The 16,480-nt window shown below is 35.9% G+C and overlaps 1 protein-coding gene across 24 annotated transcripts in view; it reads right to left on the bottom strand.

The window, feature by feature from the left end:
- The window catches only part of RBFOX1 (RNA binding fox-1 homolog 1), a 906,682-nt gene that overhangs the window by 798,267 nt on the left and 91,935 nt on the right, over positions 1–16,480 (bottom strand). For 5 of the 24 annotated variants that reach the window (XM_075767579.1, XM_075767592.1, XM_075767590.1 and 2 more), the window contains exon 1: positions 11,395–11,502. The exons of 5 other annotated variants lie outside the window; for them this stretch is intronic. In XM_075767579.1, the coding sequence (XP_075623694.1) occupies positions 11,395–11,406 (12 nt within the window). In that variant the 5' untranslated portion in view covers positions 11,407–11,502. Of the gene's footprint in view, positions 1–11,394; positions 11,507–16,480 lie in introns of those variants that run through there. 14 more of the 24 variants (XM_075767596.1, XM_075767601.1, XM_075767609.1 and 11 more) reach the window with 9 other exon arrangements.

Here is a 16,480-nt window from a genome sequence, read left to right as displayed (position 1 = left end):
CATATGTGAGAACCACATTTTAAGAGATCTCTCTAAAGCCAACAACTGCTTTCCCTTTCTGGTGCTATCCATGTTAAACATAGTTACCAATCCCCACACATTACTGCAAACCAGCTCCGCTCCAGACAAAACACTGCTGTAACATTTTAGATTTTAATTATGTAAATATTGTGAAGATACAAGTTTTGCTAGCAGTTCCCTTTCTTCCAGTTTCACTGTAGGCAGTGGTTAGAGCACATTTCCCTCTTCTCATCTACAGAGGTTCAATATTTTCTGTTTAAAAGGCTAGGGAGACAACTAACTTTCAAGGAGTATATATCCAAAATTAGAATTTTTTGTGCCTATAGTTGGCATCATACCTGCATTGATCCTACCTGTACATTCTATGTACAGTTGTTCCCGTCTGAATGTCATGGTTTAACCCCAGCCAGTAACTGAGCACCGCACAGCCGCCTGCTCACCCCTACCCCCCCCAAGGCGATGAGGGGGAGAAGGGAAAAAAACCTCGTGGGTTGAGATAAAGACAGTTTAATAGGATAACGAACATGATGATAATAGCAATAATAACAGCAATAATAATTTTATTATTTATATAAAACTAGTGACACAAAAATGCTACAATAAAAAAAAACAAACACACCAACAAAAAAACCCCCACAACTTGATGCCCAGTCTGTTTCCAAGCAGCAATCCCACCTCCCGGCTCGCTTCCCCAGTTCTAGCCGGAGCACGACGTTCTCTGGCAGGGAGTATCCCTCTGGCCAGGCTGGGTCAGCTGTCCTGGCTGTGCTCTCCCAGCTCCTTGTGCGCCTGGCAGGGCCTGGGAAGCCGGAAAGTCCTTGACTTCGTGTGAGCCCTACAGCTACCGGCAACAGCTAAACCCATCAGGGTGTTATCAATGTCGTTCTCATCCTAAATCCAGAACACAGCACTATACCGGCTACTAGAAAGAAAATTAACTTTTCCCAGCCAAACCCACAACACTGAATTAAACTTTAGAAGAAAAATCCCTATGATGGCTGTTCTATGTGCCTCAAAAAGAGAGCACCAGAGAATGTAAAGAGAAATTGCATTAATGAGATGAATGCGTTAGAAATAATCATACAGGTCATCTTTTATTTTTAGTATATACAGTCCTCTAACAACTATTCAGAGAATAAGACTTCTTGTTATTAGAGTACTATCATAATCATGCCAAGAACTTAATTGCTAAGAAATATACATACTGCTACAATCTAATTTTCATCTCCACTTTATGGATTTTTATTTTTTTCTTTTTCCCAAAGAAATCAGTGTACTCACAGATTTTCATGAGAGTCAGATTTTCACAAAAGTTCAGATCTGATTTTGGCACCCAAATGAGAGCCAGACTTTCGTAAGAGCTCTGTGCCTTGCAGAACAGGAACTGTTAGGAGTTGAACTATTTTGAAAATCTAGCAGCTGCTGTGTAGGCTGAGAATATGAAATTCTGGTCCTGAGCTCTTTAAGAGCCCAGCCTTATCTAACTTTTTTAACAGCATTGTAAGCAAGAATCCTAAATCTAAGAGATTACGGTTTCTTCTGGAACATCCCTTGGTCTACTGAAAACTTACATTTTTACTGCATTTCAAGACCTCCGGATTACCACTATTACCCATGTGCAGACCCATTACCACTAGGCATCTCTCTGCCTCCAGGTATGGCTCTGACCTTTTAAACACACCATTCTGCAGGGCAAAAAGGTTATTTTTCTTTTCTTGATTTAACAGTCAGGTTGCCTCATTATTGGTACTATTAGAATTTTAAAGCAAAATAATGCTTAGCATTTGACGCAGGAGACTCACAGTGTTATGGTAATGTAACCCCGCTGGTCACTGCAAGTCACCTGTCCCTCTCCGCGTACAATCTTAACAGTCTATAAAAACAGAGACATTATCTCTGAATACCCTTGATCAATTAGAGCGTGCTCTCCCTCTCACATTCTCTCTCAATTATGACATTTTAGAATGTCACATAATTACTAATAATTATTAATACAATGCTACTTTTCTGAAAAGTAATAACCTCAGAGTAATCTCAGATGAAGAAAAAACAGTCCAGAAATGGAACAGGTTGATTAGCGCTTTGCAGACGCTCTCAGATTACAGCTTTACTTGGTTCGTTACAGTAACATATTATTTATATAAAGTACAGTACACAGGCATTAGTTGTTCTTCCGAAATACTTAATTTTCAGAATTTCCATATGATAGATGTTGCTATTCTCACTACACAAACTTCCATTGCATTACCACTTTGGCTGCAGAATCAAGCATTTTCTGAAAACTTACTTCCTTTTCAGGTATTTTGTGGGCAAAATGCTTGTTTTCCAAATGTATTTTTTAATGGAGAATTACACTGTCACAAATGATTGCCAAAACCTTTCAATACTTTGATAAAATTATCAAGCTCACTTACAGTTTTCTATAGACTTCTTTAAAAAATTTTTTATAGTTTTACAGTTTTCTGTAGACTCCCTTAAAATTTTTTTTTGACGGATGGTTTATTTGAGTGTGGTTCAAGCAAATAGTCCACCAATTTACGTGGTCCGCAAAAGGCCTTAACAAATTCATAATGATGGTTGAAAAAAGGTGACCGTACTATGTAAGTTATAGAGGTGAGACAATTCTGATTCTTGTCATCAGAAGAGGAAGTATTTTAAAGACATCTTGGCAGAGAGCTCTGAAGACCCGTAAAGACACTGTAAATGTTTTTCAAAAGTTTTAGTAAAAAACAACTCAGATGAGATTTTCAGTTTCAGCCAACATTCCAGAATGTTTCATCTGGATTATACTGACATTACCTATCTTATAAATTTGAGCATTAAACTAGTTTATGCAATAGCACTGTGAAAAAAATAATTTTGAAGATATTGAAAATTTTCTTGTTTTTAAACATGAACTGAAAAGTCCCTAAACAAATTATATTAGCAAAATTATCACCACCACTAGACAACTACATTCCTCGTGGTAATTTAAAATATCTTTTTAAATTTAATTCCAGTTGTCATATAAATTATTATGCGCATTTTGTAATCATGCATCTCTAATCAACTTTAGATCCCAAATTACATTAGTCTGGAAAGTTTCAAGCATTTAACTGTACACAGTCATGAACCAAACCCTTTGCAGAGACATAGAAACATATTCAGTGCAATGTAATTGCTGAACTGCAGGCTGCTCTTCTCTTTACTCAGGCTACATGGAATAATAACTATCCCTTAAATTTTAATCAAAGAAACTGTATAAAAATCGTTCGGAAGCACTCCTCCTCCAAATGCTAACAAAACAGGAAACTAAAATTACTATAGAACATCAGGAGAAAGACTATGTATTTTAGTTAGAAAAAATATTATTTTAAATCTAATTACTTTTTATTTTAATGATAATACACAAATATTATTAAAGAAAAAAACAGTTACAGCTAAAGCCCAAGTGAGCCACTTGCCTTAGAAACAGATACAGGAAGCCAAACAGAAGTTAACATTACCTAACCAGCTGGAAATCCAAGGCAGAACAAGCATCAGCTCTTACAAAGAAATCTTTATAATCTGGTGCTTGATCCCATTGGAAAGAGGCAGACATCACAGTATCGTGTGCGTACTAAGCAAATCTCTGCGCAGTTTCTATTAGATAAATGGAACATTTCAGCATCTTTGTGACGGCTCAGTTTCGGGGTGTGGAAGAGGTCATTCGTGTGCGTGACCGCAGCTCTATGCCTACATCCAGCTACTGACCAAACATCTCTAGATTTAAACACCGGGTACAGCAAATGCCAAAACCACACATTCCCCTCTAGCCACACCATCGCGGTATTTATTGGGCTCTTTGTATCAGTATATGACTGCTTACACACTCAGCAAAAGAGTAGGCTGCACTAAAGTCAGAAATGTCATTTCTTAATTTGTCACAGCTTTTTTTTCCTCCTTTCAGTTGACAATTAGCTTTGATATATAACCTGAATTTTCATACCAAATTACAAGAGCACTATATAAGTGACATACTCTAAACCACAGACTTTCTCTTTTCTTTTAGGTAAAATTAAGCTAATCTGCTTTGACAGAAGAGGACTCTTTGGAACCAGCTAGTGAGTCTCCCAAATACGAAGCAGTAACCCAAACGTCAATTACTTTTCCAACAGCAGACAAATTGCTGGCACACTAATGCAATTTAAGAACAATAATTAGATAACAGAACTACAGAGTGTACCAGGTGACAGACTTTCTCAGATAATAGAATCTAGTGTCCTACTTCTTAAATATTAACATCATTCCACCTCAGTCAATCGGTTTATGGTAATTTTAAAAGGGCAAAGTAAATTCTTTTTATTGCTAATAATATTGTGCTTCTCCAGCATTAGCTTTGAAGGTTAGCAATTTAAGGGTCAAAACTTAATTATAGTTTTTCCGTTTTATTTACTTTTCTTTTTTAATCTCTCCTCTTTGAAGTCTTTATTATAGAAATTTTAAGGCATTTGATTAAAAAATTGTATCTCTTGAAATCTGAGCTCGCTGTGCCTAATACAAAGGAGTCAGTTTCGTCACAAGTCAAGTAACCTGTTTATTACAGCCACTTAGAAATTCCCAAACTTTTCCTACAATCATGTTCTCTTATAATCGCATTCTACTATAAGTGGTGGTTTGGTTAACTGTAAGTTAGGTAATATAAGATGGTATGTAAGATGTCCAAGATTTTTCAAAATAGATGCAGTAAAGTGGCTTTGCATAATTATTCCAGGCAGAATAAATCTCCTCGCTTTAGTCACAAGTACCCAGATCACTAAATTTTTCTTTACATCACAAATTCATATTAGAATATCCTCCCCCCCTCCTTTTTTTTTTTTTTTTTTCTTTCAGTAGTCTGCTGTGGAATACTGGATGGACAGTGAAGTAATTTTCAAAGTCTCTGTAATTTTCGGCACCAGACTTCTTTTCATCCATAAAACTCATCTCCACTGACATACTGAAATATCTCAACCCTGATCGGAAAGACCGACTCTAGGACAGAAGAGTAATTCATCCTGAACGATGTTTAGTTTCTCTACTAAGACCCCAACGAGAATGAAAATTTTTATTCTTTGTTTTTTAAGTTTTAAAGTGAATAAAGACAGAAATTTAATTATAATACAGACCATGAGAAATTGTGTGTTCCAAAATAAAGCTTTTCTTTTGTTTAAGACAGGGGAAAAGTGTAAGTGCTTTATTATGACCCAGCTAAATTAACTAATTTCCAGATATTTTTGTGTCAGGGTCCCAAAGAAATGCTTGTAAAATTCAATTAAAAAAAAAAAAAAGCCTTGTGAAATACATAGTTTTCAATATTTTGAAGTGTTTTTTATATGAGACATCTGAAGAGGTTGCAGTGAATTGTACAGTCTTGGTCCTTGAGTTTATAAGATTTCTATTTGGGAAATATTCAGCTTGAGTATCATGGCATACTGGTTTTCTATATGCTGTCAGACAGGGAAAGAAGAAAAAAATATAGCAAAATTTTTGAGGTAATTCTTCACTAGCACCGTGGGTTCAGTTAGCATACAAACCTGAGGGGTTACCACCCCTGCATCACTGCTGTACGTGGTAAAAACAGACTTGTCTAACTGTGTCACATACAAATACTATTTCTCTCTCTCTAGTGTACCGTTGCCTACACTATAGCAGATGACGATAATCATTAACTATCCTCACCGTAATCCGTTACCCTACTGATAACAACGGTAGTATACAAGGCTTTGCCCGTACTTTTTCAGTTAATCCAAAACTCTGATATCCAAATGCTGATAAAAACTGAATTACTACCTGATACGGTTATATAAGCTCTACTCATGATTCTCCTATTTTTCCATGGGCATTTGTCCTTATATTAGGGAAACAGATCTGTGGATATCTGAACATATTATCCCAACATAACCTTAGTACCTTGGTATTTTTTTCCCCACAGAAAAGTTCTTGTTCAATGCGTGTACCACTCTGCTGATTTGGGGATCAGAGTGGTCATCTCTGACAAAGGGGCAGTAGGACATGCAAGATCCACAGCTAGAATAACCAAAACCCTAAAAAACCCCCCACGCCCCTCTTTTGGCCCTGTGATACAGCCATGATTTCATCTGCCAAGGTCAAACTGAAATAAAGTCTCTTTGGAAATAATAAACCCATTCACAAAGAAGAGCTTAAAAGATATTGCTAAAACATGTACAAAGTAGCGCACCATATAACCGGCAGAAAAAATCTGGACTTACTTTTTATTATTTTAATTACAATTACAACTCATATTTGACTTAAAAAGGAGATTAAAACTGTCATGTCTTCAGTACAGGTGGCAAATAAGAAGAAATCTTGGAGGTTAACATCTCAGCTCAGTTTCTCTGGAATTCATGCCTCTCCTTAGCTGTACCTATTCTCTGTTCCTCATACAGTTCATCAGTACAATTCTTTGCTCACAAAACATTTTGTAATATATATTAAAGAAAGTTGGGCAATGCGTCAATATACTACACCTCTGCTAGCAACAAAAGCTATGCTACATGCACTGCACATATTGTAATGGTGGAAAACCACACAGATCCAATCTTCAAATTGCCTCCAAAAATGAACCACAGCTGACAGCTGAAAGATACAGAGGTTTGCATGCCTAGAACTATGGTGAACTCTACAACCTATCAGCAAGTTTTGACAAACACACCATTAAAAATTTTCAGAACAGTGTAAGCTGTTAAAATTCTCCCTACTCCCGGTGTCTATTTTGCCATTGGCAGAACAAAGTGAGCATTAACAAAAGCTTCTAAATTAGACCAATGATCAATAACCATGAAGATGGACAAAAGTAGTCAATGTAACCTTAAGGAAGACCATCACTGGAATTAGCTCTTCCAAACTATTCATCCTCTCAATATATAGCCCCTTCCTTCATTTTCTCCTTTAAATTCCTACTTTAATCTTCTCCGTGCAATGCTGTATACAAAATTTGTGTTATTCTGGAAAGCTGAGCCCACCAGCTGTTATAATGACTGATAATGTTTCTTTCAAAGACTCTGCTCTTCATTCCCAAACACATATTCCACAACTCAACTTCCATTTGGAATTATATCCACCCCCTCGCACCCTCATCGAGTTACATCCCTGCACTGCAGTAAGAACGACTAAGCCAACCAGCTCAGAGTTAGAACTGGCACATCCGAACCACTCGGTGCCAGGGAAACACAGCCGTCTTTCTCCCGAGACCTCAGCCGAGGGCTGGGCAAAGCGCTGCCCACCCTGCTCTGGGGACAAGTGCCTGCGCAGGGGTAGCTCAGGTACCCCCTACGGCACTGGGTTATACCACAGACAGGCACGTGGGAGCCTCTCAGGCCTCCCGGTGCGCAAAACAGATCAGGCGTTAGAGAAGGTAGGGAAAATAAAGACAGGCTCTAAAAAAAGGAATTACAGAAGAGACTAGGAAAGGAGTACTGCTATGGGGAGAATACACAGACTACGTTTACAGCCTAGTCATACATAATTTTGAATCTACTGCTTTTATAAATGACAAAAAGAAGAAAGAAGTGGAAGGGACAGCAGGAAGGCATAAAAAAATGTTACCAAGACAGCAACTAGAAACTGTACACTTATTATAAGGTATAATGATGAGCAATAGGTGTTAATAACACATTATATAATTTGACCTTTTAAAATTTATATAATTCCTTTAAATAGCTGACCCCAAATATCTACAGAAAAAAACAGTAATCGATACCATTCCCTTATAAATCTTTCCAACAAGCAGACTGTACCCAACCGACAACCTTTCCATGAGCTTTTTCAGTTCCATATGCATTAAGACTGATAAATCGTTATTCACTCCTCTAAGTACAAGGGTTTTCTCAGTTCTTAGGGATAGAAGAAAATACTTTTTTGGACAATGAAAAATTCTGTCTCTATTCTTTTCCTCTTTCCACTCCTTTTCGCCCAACCCCTACTCTGTGGCCCAGGATAATCATAATCAAATATAAGTGAAACGAAGGGAATTCCATCTACTTGTATGAAGGAAAAAAAGTCTTCTCTGTAATCCAACATCTCATTTCAAAAAGAAAACAGCTTCAAGACTGGCTTGCTTTTAAAAACATGTCTGATTCTCTAATAGTAGTCTGAGAAAGAAAATCCCACTCCTTAAAATGAAAGTCCTAGTTTTACGATGTTTTCAGTTATTTTCCCTATCTCATGAGCTCTTTTGTTTCAATAATTTCATAAATAACTTTTTTTTCTCATTAAATACTCCTCTTTTCTGTCTCTAAAATGGAGAACGTAACATTTTGTTCATACTATATTTATAAATGCATAAACAACTGTAGTCTATTTTTAGAGGTCTTTGTAGTCCTACGTACTATAAATACTCGTAAGTCCTCCCTGGCTATTCAGTTTTGAAATCATAAAACCTCTTTGGAAATAATAGATGCATTCATACTTAAGAGTTATGTCAAGGATTTAATTTGTGCTTACATTTGTGAACATATTCTTTCATTTTGGTCTTTCCCTTAGAATAATTTAAACTATATTGCCAAAGCATATTCAAAACAGCATACCATACAACTAACAGAACAAATAAATGAGTTAGAATGCTACTTGTTATTCTAGAATAAAGCCAAATACGATGTATCCTGCTGGGTGTTTCAGTTTCTCTGACATATTGCAATTGGGATTTACATCATTTGTGCTGAGGGAAGTAGGTTAAATTGCTTCTACAGTGACATTTGTTAGTTCTGCGTGATATTTCTTTCAGTGAACACACAGTGTTTTCCATACTTATTTCTTTGTTCTCCATTATTATTTCTCTTGTACTTCACAGAATCACAGAATGGTTGAGGTTGGAAGGGGCCTCTAGAGATCATTGTCCACCCTCCCTGCTCAGGGCAGGGTCGACTGGAGCAGTGCTTAACAAACCATGCAAGCTTCAAAGATAAAAATCTCCAAAAAAATTCTGAGTATAAAAGAATCAAGTGAGAGAACACCACAGCTGGAGGTACCAGGATACTCATAGGAAAGATACTGAGGATATTGTAACTGAGACAGTTTGTGGGTGCAGGACTTAAATGTCTCCCCTCTCTACAGCACTTGATTACACAGAAATATTGTTGCCTGTAGCTGACAGGAAACCCTGCAGCAATATGAGGTGTTATTTAAAAACTAGCTGTTAGTGTCTCTTCTAGACAGGAAAAAGAAAAAAAGAAAAAAGAAAAAGAAGGAAGAAAAAAAAAAAGGTAGACAGAGAAGCAAAAAACAATTTAGTTCAGTAATTGACCAGAGAAAATAGCAGAAAGACTAATAGGGAAAATGGAAATATTAAGCAAAAACTTTTAATGAATTCTGTAATGCTTTTTTGAGAAACCACATAGGCACATATCATTAGAAAAATACATCACAAGGAAAGATGGCAAAAATAGTAGTTTCTCCAGTGTAGCAGCAAAGAATTTACTTGGCAGAATGACTAAAGAAAGGAACTGGAAAGAGAAAGGATATCAGGATTCGGAAAATCTATGACAGAGAAAAGGAGGGAGACACAATAATGTATGGTTGCAAGGTGAGATGATAAAATGGTGAGTACAGAGGAGAACAAGACGACACAGTGGGAAGACAAGACAGGGATCAGGGTTCACAGATGAATCCCAGTCCAGAATTTATGGAATTATTGTCATAAGATGAAAAAGGGGATGACACACACAAATAAGGAGAAAAGCCAATGACTTCAGACATAAAAGAAGTAACAGATGTTCTCCTGTTTCACTAAGTTGGATCATTTACCACATCCATATTTCAAACAGTAATTAATTAAGTTGTCCTGGAGCCAACAACAGCAGGGACTCTTTATTAATGAATGCATAGATCAGATAAACAACGGTACTGAAGATTAATTTTACTAGTAAACTTTAGCATTACCATTTCCTATAAGAATAAAGATGCATAAACCAGTGTCTCTGAAGATTTTAAAGGTATGAAAAGTAAGAATCTAGACACTATTTCCATCAGTAATCAAAAGTGTTTCTACGTGATCACAACTGAATGATTCAAAAGAACTATGAAGTTTTGCTATACTTCACAGATACATGGATAACATTTTAGCATTTGGGAAAAAGAAGGAAAAAAGCCATAAAAAAGCCAAACAAAACCTAACAAAAAGCACCCCTCCCCACTCCTAACCCAAACAAACCAAAAAAGATTTATTTTTCTCTACTAAGCTGTAGTAAATTGGAACCCTGAGCGTTTTTCTGACAATAATCAGAACTCGCTGGCTGCTATTCAATATGCAAACAAGTCTGATTACTCTGACTTGTACTAAAATGTTTGACTTTTGTCAGAGATAGATTTTCATATTTTTCTGTAAGTAATGATGGACTCTGGAATACTCTGTGTACACGTTTTCCTGATCCATATCAAAGCTCCAAATAAATACAAGAAACACACGCATAGACCTACCTCTCAGGAGATGGGATGGCAACTTTTCATCAAAAGTGTCTTCTCAGCCTGAAATGACCCAGCTAGAGTCTTTGCACTGTGTCAGTGTTCAGTATACACAGGCACTACTCATTTCTTCGGGCAATAGTTACTCCCTTTTTAGGAATAAGGATCTACTTTCTCAATCAGAAAACTAAACTTAGCTGTAGGCTAATTGCTGTTCAATCCTTCATTAAGCATTCTTCAACATATTAAGTATCTTAAAATTTATTCATCATAAGGCAGGAGTCTGGATACTAAATTGTTTCTATAGTTTCTCTCCAAGTTTTCCTGATCCTAAGAGTTAGCATTTCATCACCCATAAAGCTCAAAGAAAAGATGGTATTTTTCAACCTTTTCCAAAGTAAAAAAAAAAAAAAAAAAAGATTGCTTAGTCATCTATGCTCACTACCCAACTACCCAAAGCAGAAGCAAGTAGCACAAGATAAAGAGAACCACATCAGTCTGTCTAAACAAATCTGTTTCAAATTTTGGAGGAAATAAAAAAAGAAGAAAGAAAACCAAGTAAGTCACTTCACAGCTCAAAGTAAGATAAAATTTGTGAAGCCATACAACTGAGAGACTGTGGTGAATCAGAAGTTCATATTTTCCATCCACTTCAAGGTGAACAGGGTACAGCAGGGCAGAAACAAGATTTTCTACTTTGCCCTTAGCTTGGCACAAAAGTAACCAACAATTCGCACACACGGTTTCACAGAGCACAATTGTCTGTACTTACTTTCATTTCTGTTCTGTGTAGCTTTAAACACAAGACTTGCTACTCTCTTTTTTTCCTGTAATAAACCATTTCGCTGCATTATTCTTTCCCAGTATCAACCTGTATTTATTAATTGTCAATTTATGTTATACTATGTGTGACAACAATTCTTAGCATAATCTGATCAGTAAAAATCCACTTACGATTAGTGGCATATCTCACGTAGCTTTCCTCAAGGTTAGTAGCATTTGTACTTTATCAAGCCCAAGATACTCTTAATCAAGATCAAAGTCCCTGTGTCAGCACAACACATTAGTAATTTAAGATAGTCCTGCCCGGACTGCAGACACAAAGCATCGCTCTGACTCCTCTTTTACGGGTGGAGAATTGTGACACAATAATCAAGTGATCTGCCTGAGGAAACCAGGGATGCTGTTAGAGAGATTAGATTGAAATCTATAATCCTTGACACCCAGTTAAGTATTTGTATGACAAGATTGTGGAGAATACTGGATCTCTTCACCTTTCTGTAGGAAAACTGAATATAATCTAAATAGATTTATACCATCTGTCTCCTAAAATGAAATGGATATGAATTCATATCTTGCTAGGTTATATCTACTATTGACTACTTCTTATTATACTTCTAAAGCTGAACTGTAAAAGCTGAACACAATGTGAAAACACAATGCGAAAACATAATGCTCTATTTTTTTATCAAATACTATGCAGTTAAAAATATTTATTTTTATCCTTTGAGACTGCCCAGTAACACCTGTTAGCATCAAACCCGCACTTAGTACCAACCACCGTACAGAAATGGAAATTCCAGGAGTCTTGATACACAGTATTTATAGCAAACTTTGTGAGAAAACTACTAGCTGGGCTAATCCTTGCCTTGACATTTTGGAATATGGGATTAGAACTATCTGTAATTACTTTCTTATGAGACATAACATTGGTCAGGTGGCAGTAGAAAAAGAGAAGTATGTGCACTCACTGATAAGCAACCAAAATCTCATTCTTGTGACTTTCACCCATCTTTTCTTTTACTGTAGGTCATCTCCAAGTTCATTCATGGCTCAGCGATGGAAATAATCGTCCAGCTAGCAAATTAAAAAGACTTGCCCAGAAACTATGAAAATATAACCACTGCTGACTTGCATGGCATGTTTATGAATACACGACTCTCTTGTAGGTATATGAAAGACACACACACGTGCACTCACGCGCTTATCTACGCACAGTAAAGAAAATATACTGATCATCAGTTGGATACAACGCACTTTCTTTTATCAGTATAATATACATTTTGATGATAAAATCTGCCTAAAGCAGCACAAAAATACTGGCCTGAATGGGACTCCAAATGCACTTTTCATCATATTTTCTGCATATACGCAGGCTAGCTTTCTACCTCATGGTGTCAGAAATAACATGGCACAGGTTCAAAGATCTGTAGATCTTAACACTAACAGACCTAGTGCAAATCTTTCCTTAAAAAAAAAACACCAACAGGGAAACCCAATGCAAGCTACCTTCTCAAAGTGCTCTCAATGTTCGATAAGAAGCTTCTTATAAGCACTGGGTGCATAAAACAAAGAAAAAATTCATTACAAAACAAGAAATTTTGTTTGGAGGGAAGGTTATATATGGGTGTATGCATATGTAAGTCTATACACCCACTCACACCATTGTGTTTTTGGTAACAGTTTTTCAGTTCAGTTCTTCACTCACTGAGTTTCATATGCAACTTAAAGTTGTAATGACTTTCACTTCCATGTACTTGATGTTGCCTTGTATAATTCCTTGCATAGGGTAGGTAGACAGACATGTCTTTTGCTGCTGAGAGGAATGCTACCTTGTCTAAACATCCAAATTTACTGCCAAAATTCAGTTACCTCAATTTTGCTCCCTGAGTTCATTCCATAGTGGAGAAATGGGGTATAAGTTGCATTTTTTTCTTCCTCTTTATTTTAGTAATTTTTAATAGTACATATTTAACTATTTCTCTGATAAAAACCCACTGAAATAAACCATACAAATATTTTAAAATAATTTGAGGCCAATCCTTCAAAAATAGAACTTAAAGCTGCTTTGTTAATTCTATGAAAAGAATTATCTTGGATGAAAGACTAATCCCTAGAACTGTTTTCAGATGCAGATATGGTTAGGAAATTTATTTTATACATTGTCAATTATGATCTTGCAATAGAACTATAATGCCACCTGCATTATACTTTTGAAAAATATCTTTTCCTGCCACTGAAAATCTGATGCAGTATTGTCAGACTAATGTCACATTTTAAGAATACACTGGCTGCCTAGAATGTAGAGTTCTGTCATTTCCTCAGTGCAGCCATCTTCAAGACCCAGAAATCTTTCTGGATAAATTGTGAGTAATGGACCATATAGCAGAGCTTCAGAAAAAACTGCACAGTAAATAAGAGCTATAATAAACGGACTAATTTGTATTAGAATATATAGCTGTGTCCATTTGCAAGAAAGTACAGCCAGATGGGGGTGTTAAATTTACTTTGACTTAGCTTAGGTGTTCTCTGCAAAACTCCTGTACAAATCACCTCAGCACTCACGGAGGGTTTTGCCTAGGAAAGGATACGTTGGCGTACAACACATTAATCTTCACATGACCATTCCAATTGTGCAGTGCCAATATACACAATAAGCCCGTAATGACAGAGGTTATAACTTCCCAGCTCATAATTTATTTCTGGCAACAGAATAAGTCAAAGCTACTGGTGAAAAGAGTTTGCGTCATTATGAATTACATTGTAAAGATTTTCCTTCTTCCCAACAGCACTTTACCACAAAGGCCAAAAAGATTTGGTGGGGGGGAATAAAAAAATCTGCCGATCAAAATGCCCAGAGCCTAGACAGCAGGCTTGGGGACATCTGAGCAGGAATGGGAAAATACATCAAGAATATCATCATAGCTACCCTCAAATGACACGCACAACATTTGAATGTAAAAATTGAACTCTCAACTTTTGTATCAACTTTCAATGTGTTACTTCACTTCCTGACAGTAAGAAAGTGTCTACTGTGACTAAACTGTATAAAGGCTTTTTTTTAAAGCATGTGAATACATTTATTTATATAAACAAATCAAATTAATTCAAAAGGCATAGTAACATTACACAAGTCAACTGCCAGCCTGCTGAACTGTGAGATCACACTGTAAACATCTAATACTATGAGCAAGTTCACCCTTTTATTTTTAAGAAAAGACGTTGTGAAATGTCAAGATTTTTAGATACCTAATGTAGAAGAAAGCTGAGTTATAATTCAAAACATATTTTTATATCCTGTAATAGATTCAAAATTATTTTTTAAAATATAGGAACTTTAAGAAATTAATTTTGATGCTGAACAATTTTTTTCTTTTCTAAATACAATTTCAGATGATACCATTTAATAAAACAGGATTATTATCAGTCTTTGCTAAATGTCACCTGAAGAACATCCACACATTTCTATCTGATGTTGATTTCCAGTTAGAAAACTTTGATACAAATCGTAAATTAACTCATTTTTTCTCTAAACTTTATCCCATATCACTGGCTTAAAAGTAAATAGTCCTTAAAACAAGATAGTATGCGCATTGTTAATACTTTATGCTCAGAAGATCAGCCATGTGTAAAATAGGTGTATGTTCATGTAACTGGCTACAGTATTTTGCTACATGGTTAAATGCATGATTTCCTCTAATAGAATGCCAGTGTGGTCTACATCACATTTTCTGCTTCATAAAGATCAAATGAGCTGTGACCGGAGTCTCCCAACTTAATGGAAAGTTCACTCAGTGACTTCCGAGTTTAAATTGTGCTTTTCTACTATGAATCAATAGATTTAAAACACATTAATGGATCTCTTCACCAAAAGGTTTAATCCTGACAGACTAAAAAGGTAGATCTAACTCAGATTTAGCACTCTTGTAGCATGCTGAACTAAAGGTCTTCAATCTTTATAATATAACGATGAATTTGAATTAATAGAAAGACACTTACTTGATGCAAATCATACATCTGCCTGTGTATTCATGTACCTTTGAGGGTATGTACCAGTAGCTTTCAATTTTTGCTTTGTGAAATGTTAAAAGTAATCATTATGAAGCTATGAAGTTTTCCCAAACAGTCTTTCACTGCTCAAAATTTATTTACTCACAAGTGCACAAATGTCTGAAGAACAGAGTAAATCCACTTCCATATAGGTCTATATAAAGAATGATGCAAAACACCTGCAACTCTAGCTGAGAATTTCTACATTTTCACAGCCAAAGAATTATATGTTCTTATCTTAAGCAAATGCAAAAATTAGGAAGGACATCTAAATAAAGAAGATGAGATTGGCAGACTAGTTTTATTTATTTATTTTAATACTACCTCAAATTACAGGAAAATGAGATAAAAAAAATCAAGGACTTATGTACCTACAGATTCTCACTATGTTTACCAAGTCTTGAAATATTCTATATGGAGAAATAAGTCTTAATCAGAGTTTTGAAGAACTTCATAAATCCTTAAAATGTGATCACAGGCTAGGAACAACAGCACATAAATCTAGAGGCTATGTCCGAGTCATGAAAATAAGGAAAAAAGGTATGTGGTGGGACTGACAGATCAACAGACTCATTCCCAAGGCACCTCAAAACCATTTAAGCAGGAACTAATGAATACATTCAAATAAATTTTGCTAGTGTATAAATTAAGAATGGGAAAGGTAAATTAGAGAACTTCAAAGAATCTAGCTAAAGGTTCTAAATGCACAGAAGTTCCTTTGCAATCAGCAGGTGCGTGGAAACTTTTGATGCCCATCTCCAGAGACTGAGACTTAGGCCATTTTGTCACAAGTGTTGGGACAAAGTAGAAGCAAGAAAGAGGAGAATTAAAACAGTAACAACCCAGGATGAGTATGACCTGAGGTCAAGACTACTAGGTTTGTTCTGTATAAGGGGAAGAACACTATCAGTGCTCTTTATGGAGCAAGTTTAAACTCAAAGACATTAATTGTTTCCAAAAAAGAGGCAAACAATGTTTAAAAAAGGAATATGGCACTTGTAGACCCTCTTATGAAAAAGCATAATTTTATGAGAAATCGACTTATTTCAAAGTGCAGAACCTAAAATGGGAACTGAAAGCACTGGCCTAAACGCGAAATGTAAACTAGAGAAAAAAAATCAATGTTTCCAATTTGTAAAGAAAGCACAAATCATATTGTTAATATGATATATAAGCACAACATAAACTATTTATACTACACACATTAAGG

The sequence above is a fragment of the Balearica regulorum genome, chromosome 15, assembly GCF_011004875.1.
Source record: "Balearica regulorum gibbericeps isolate bBalReg1 chromosome 15, bBalReg1.pri, whole genome shotgun sequence".
Lineage (NCBI taxonomy): Eukaryota > Metazoa > Chordata > Aves > Gruiformes > Gruidae > Balearica > Balearica regulorum.
This window is presented reverse-complemented; position numbering and strand designations above follow the sequence as displayed.